Consider the following 6000-nt stretch of genomic DNA (forward strand, 5'->3'; position numbering starts at 1 on the left):
ACCATGGACTGCCAGAAGAACGAACAAATCTTTCCTGGAAGAAGTGCAGCCAGAATACTCTTTACAAGCGAGAATGGCTAGACTTTGTCTCACCTATTTTGGTCATGTTGTCAGAAGGGACCAGTCCCTGGAGAAGGACATCATGTTTTGTGAAGTAGAGGGTCAGCGAAAAAGGGGAAGACCTTCAGCAAGATGGATTGACACAGTGGCTGCAACGATGGGCTCCAGCATGGCAATGGTTGAGAGGATGGCACGGGACTGGGCAGTGTTTTGTTCTGTTGCACAACGGGGTCACTATGAGTCGGCACCTGCTCAATGGCACTTAACAACAACTACTATATTTGATATGTGTAAATTCAGAGTGGGAATTTAGCATTTCATTAAACCAAGATTTATGGAGAAAATATGAAAAAATTTTCTTTTGATTATTTTTTTGATTGCTTTTCAGTTTAAGTAGTCTTGTCAAATCCTCTGAACATGAAAATGGAGTGACCTTCAGATCAGGGACAGATGTTACCATGGATATTGGAGTATCTGGTTTTGGGCCCGAGTCTGCTATTGACAGATCAATGGCAATGGTGAGTGTGTTTGTAAAATGATTATTTGAAGGTTAAGTCATTTTACTGAATCGTAAAATAAACACTTTTTATTAAGAATATGAAGAAGGAAATACTATTACCTCTCAGAGTCAAGTCTGCACTGTATTATCAAAGGTAGGATATATTAGTTGTATTGCAGAATAATAAAATTGAAATTAACACTTTCTCAGCCACACTGTTGAACTGCAATCTGAAACAGGATTTTTTTTTTTTTTGCTGTTGTTGGCAGAGAGTAAGCATGATGTTTTGCTTTTATTTTATGACATTTTGTATATAAAGGAAGGAGTGGAAATGTATAATGATGGATAAGTGGTGGCAAATAAAAACAGTGATTTTAGAATTGATGATTGATTCAAATCCCAGCTCTGCCATTAAGCATGGAACTTGATCTCTCTCTCACTGCCCTCATCTGTAAAATGGGTACAATAACACCATCTTGGAGGACTAAATGAGATACTTTGTGGCACAGAAGGCCTCTCTATGATCAATATTGTGAAATCATTTTCAGTATTCTGTTTCTCCCACAAATCTTCATTTTTTTTCCTTTTCTGAAAATATATATTCTTTTCTCCTCTTTCTGGATCTTCTTCCACCAACCACCATTTTCTCTGTTGCCCAGGCTGTCCAGACCCAATCCCTGATTAAGTTATTTGTATTAAAGGGTTGGAGAGAATTAAGATATAGGAAGAATATTTCAGTTTTCTTGAGCAGATGAATTAGTGTATTTATATTACTTTAAATAATGATCTACTATACAGAGAAGTTGTGTTTCACCTGATTTTTTTTTTGTTTGTTTGTTTCTTTTGGTCAATTTTTGGGTAAACTTGGCATAGCACCTAGCATGCCTCCAGGTGTGAGGAAGGCACCTTCCTCTGTGTGCGAACCAAACCATTGTGGCGTGATCTCTCTCTTTTTTTCCCCATCAGAGTGAACACTTTGTCATGGAGTCAGGAAAGCAGCCCATAATATTTGAAAACCCAATGTACTCAGTCAGAGACAGTGTTGTCAAAGTGGCTCAGCCAGCCCAGGTAAGAAACCACACAGGCCTTCCCGTTACTGCTGTGGCTGTCATCCTACTGAAGGTCATTCTCTTTGAATTCTCAAAACCTTCCCTTCAAGTGGAAGGAAGCACAGAGGTCCATTTTTCAACTTCACAATCGGCAGGGACATGACTGACCCATGGACATAACACCTAAAAGCAAGCAGAATCCTATTTCGTTGCAGTTGTTGAGGCGTGGCACTGCTGTCAGCTTTTTTTTTTAACATGTTATTGTGGTTTTGTGACATTAGTCCTGCCTTTTGGACTTTGTTTTTGGGCAAAAACTGTCTTTTTGGTTTCACATGGTTGATTGTTTTGAGGAGTATGTTCCTCATGAGTATTTTTATTCACTACCTAGGCCTGTCTATTGTTTGGCTGAAATGTAATCCTGGTGTTGCGTTCAGTACCAGGTTTGAAGGATGTCTAAGGGTGACCATACCTTTTCATTCTGAATGGTGTCAGAACAAAAAGTCCATTAGAAGGCTTGGAAAACACAGTGCCTGACACTTGCCAGGTTATAAAAAAAACCCAAACTCACTGCTATCGAGTCAATTCTGACTCATAGCAACCCCATTTGGGTTTCCGAGGCAGTAAATCTTTACGGAAATAGATTACCTAGTCTTTCTTCTGTGGAGTGGCTGGCGGGTTTATATATATATATTTGTAAAATGAGTGGATGGTTGTCTGGCCATTATGTAGAGATTTGGGGACTGGATACACTCTGCATTATTATTGGTATCATAAGGGTGTGGTTTGAGGTGGGTCAAAGGCAGAGACTAAGAGTTGCCCTCCTTATGCTTGCTTTTCCCATACTTTCCTGGAGAAGGCAGGTGTCTCCACAGTTCATAGGTGGTACCCACATTTCTTTTGCAGCAGTCCTGTTACTCAGTCATCAAGATGAAGAGCTGGGAGATGAGATAGGCATGTGGATGGAGGGAAAGACCTTTCATTAGGTCTGGATTAGTGCCTGTCAGCTGCCAACCTATACCTCCTTTGTTGAAACTACTGCCCATAGTGACATTCCCTTTCATTGTTAACACCTAACCTTCTTTTGAACTCACAGGAATTGTTACATTTTAGTACAACTTTCTTAAGGTCAGAAATATTTGAATCTCAAAAGCATTTTGCCTTATCCTTTGATACCCAGATAGAAAAACTTTAATCATACAGTAAAACAGATTTGCCATTTCATTTGGCATTTTCACTTGAAATAAAATGCGGCCAGGCCTAGAAACACATATCTAAATGTGAGAAGGAATGAAGTGGTGAATGTAAGTATATAGGAATAAGAATGACTTTCTGCCCCGTAGATTATTGATTCATGGTAATTTGGGCTAAGGAGGGGACCGTGGAATCACATGAATGTTGCAGAAAATGCCTGAAGAAATATTAGTTTACTTTTGCCTGTCATTTAAAACTAAATCACTTCAGCAGAAGGTGAAATAACTAACTAAAATAAATAAATAAATAACAGAAGTAATTTATTCCAAATATCCAAGGATATGATTTTGAATTCACCAATGAATTTGGGGAATTATTCATGCTGTCCTTGTAAGATTTGACAGCCAACATAGAACTAGTGTATCTTTTACCCAAAATTATACAATTAACAGTGGGAGTTAGTGGAAATAGAGAACATAATAGAAATAGCTATAAATGACGATGTGAAGTTGCCTCCCAGAATTAAGGCATGAGATGACTTCGAAATTGGTGTTCTTGATTTTTGGGGAGTTGGAAGTGGTGTTCAGTCTGGGCTACCAGGTCTGTCTTATACAATAAAAATGGCCCCTGGCCAAGTCTGTGGGAGGAAATGTGGTAAACAAGAACCAAGAGTTGATAACCACTTTTACATCATTCGTACTGAATTCTTTCAAAACTGGATAAAGATTTTCAATATGTTCACAGGTGACTGAATCTGGAAATGTGGTTAACAAGAATTATGAAAGTTCCATAAACCCTTCTGAGATAGCTCCAGAGAACAAGGAGACTTCTCCAAGTGCTAATGGAGCACAGGTAACAGTGGCTGACTCCTCAAATGATGTGGGATCTGGGAAGGACTTTGCAATTGCCCAGTTAGGATTAACTCTAGAAAAACTGGGGAGAAACCCTGAAAGGCTCATAGATCCCAAGATGTGTAGGCAGTTAATAAAAATAGGTTTTAAGACTATTGAATTGGAAAGACTTTACACCAAGTAAGGCTACACTCAAACATTGATTTGGGGATAGTGTTCCTTGTGACATTGGAGACCATGCAGAAGAAGCCTACACTTTCAGGATCCATCCTCTTACAAACCAGGTGCATTTAATTAGGGAATGACTTACAAACTGAGAGTTGGCTGTATCAAGGATACACATAAAAGATCTTCCTTTGTGTGATGTAATTTTCCTACAGTGTATATACATATTTGTTCTCTTACTAGTTATGTGTTTTTTCATTGGTCTATTGCTGTTACCTATATGGATCACTAGGTGGCACTGACTTATATGTCTTCTTTATCATCCATCCATCTCTCCCATTTGTCCATCATCCAATCATTCATTGATCCAATTGTTCAGTCCGTGTTCCTCGGCCAGGCACTGTATTTAATTCTGGAGATTTCAAACAAACAAACAGCTACTAGATGGGATGGGAATCCATCTGCAGAGAGAAATCCAACAAATTAATTTGATGTAATATATATCACTAGTTTTAGTGGATACATATTCACCTATCCCAGATCTAGCTGTTTTTTGTTCTGGGCAAATCCTTTCACTTTTAGGTACTGGAATCCTTAATAGTGTTTGCCATTAGGGGCACTATTGGCATATTTGGTGGGAGGGTTCTTTGTGGCTTTGTGGTATAAAGCTATCCTTTAAATTGTAGGATATTTTAGTATTCCTAGCCCCTGTCCACTAAATATCAATAGTGTCCTTTCTAATTCAGTGTGACATCAGAAATTACACCCCCCCCCCCCACAAACACTACAACACACACACTCCCAGGTTCTGAAATATCTATGTCAGTTCTAAGGTTCTATGACTTCTTCTCTGCACCCATATAAAGAAACAAAGGCCTAAAAGTAGTTGAAAATTGTATCCTTTTATACAGTTTCTCAAACTGTATAACCTACTGGTATTGACAGTGTTAACTGAGAAGTCATATTGGACTTATGACTTCTAAGCACCTGAGATATTAGTTCTGTTCTACCTGTTTGGATCAAAATAAAAATAAACTAACTTGATGCTAATGAGCAGAGCTTGTTATCAAAGGTCTCTTTGTCCATCTTTTCCTATTTCTTCACTATTTCTTACTCCTTCAGTTAGACATACAGACAGACACACACAGAATGGATTTTAAAGATTAATTTTCCACAGGCATCATAATACTTAAATGTCATATAATTGGTTTCCAAAGTCTGACTCACCCCAAGGCAGTGCCAGATTTATGTTCTCACCACATTCTCTCAGTACGTTTTAAATGTAGTGATCTTCCTCACTAGGCAGTAGAGGTATCCCCCAGCTTGAGCAGGAAGGGGAATATTGTGGGATTCTGTAACCTCTAAAATGTACATTACTCATAGGAGACAAAATGAGGAACACTGAGGACTTTCAGATGAGAGTGGCCCTGTGCCAAGTGTTGGCCTTTCTTTCTCATCTCCACCTCTGCAGTACATTGGTTATTCCTCTTACTTTCTTAATCAGTTGAGATTGGGACACTCCAAGGTTTGTCCTCCAGGCATTTTTTTTTTATCCATTGCCTTCTGGGCACCAGGGTAATAGCCAAAGTCACTTAAAGGCAGCAGGGACACTTGGTGAAGATCATCCTATTTTAATGTTAATGTACCAATGAGTATCACAGATTTATCCTTCATCTTTTTATGGTTAAAAACTCAAAGAAATAAACTCTCATGATTCTGTTCTATCATTTTCAAAAGTTTCATTAAAATTCATTGGATTTCCCAAGGAGAAAAGAAGTCACCATACCATTTCTCTTGTTAGGAACTGCTTAACTTTAAGTAACCAGTTCATATCAAAGCAAGAGCTTTTGAGAGTTTTGAGTCAAAGGCTCTGGCCCAAATGTCATTTTCGAACTGGTGGCATGTATAGAGTAGGTACTAACTTAAATGTGGGTTAAAGTTAACAGCCTCTTTTTTTTTTTTCTTTCAACTTTTTGATTGTGATTTGGGTGAAAGTTTACAGAGTAAGTTGGTTTTCCATTGAACAATTTATACGCATTTTGTTTTGTGACATTAATTACGGTCCTCACAATGTAACAGCACTCTGTCCACTTCCTCTCTGTGTTTGTCATTTCCATTCATTCTTCTTACCTATCTCTTCCTGCCTACTGAGTTTTATCCCCAGGCAAATGCTGCACTTTTTCTT

General features: G+C 38.4%; 1 protein-coding gene across 1 annotated transcript in view; it reads left to right on the top strand.

The window, feature by feature from the left end:
- LRP2 (LDL receptor related protein 2) overlaps positions 1–6000 on the top strand; it is a 187017-nt gene that overhangs the window by 169613 nt on the left and 11404 nt on the right. The window contains exons 75-77 of the mRNA XM_007953659.1: positions 449–578; positions 1526–1627; positions 3544–3651. Of these exons, the coding sequence (XP_007951850.1) occupies positions 449–578; positions 1526–1627; positions 3544–3651 (340 nt within the window). The remainder of the gene's footprint in view (positions 1–448; positions 579–1525; positions 1628–3543; positions 3652–6000) is intronic.

The sequence above is a fragment of the Orycteropus afer genome, unplaced genomic scaffold (assembly GCF_000298275.1).
Source record: "Orycteropus afer afer isolate SDZICR_OR568_19922 unplaced genomic scaffold, OryAfe1.0 scaffold00001, whole genome shotgun sequence".
NCBI lineage: Eukaryota > Metazoa > Chordata > Mammalia > Tubulidentata > Orycteropodidae > Orycteropus > Orycteropus afer.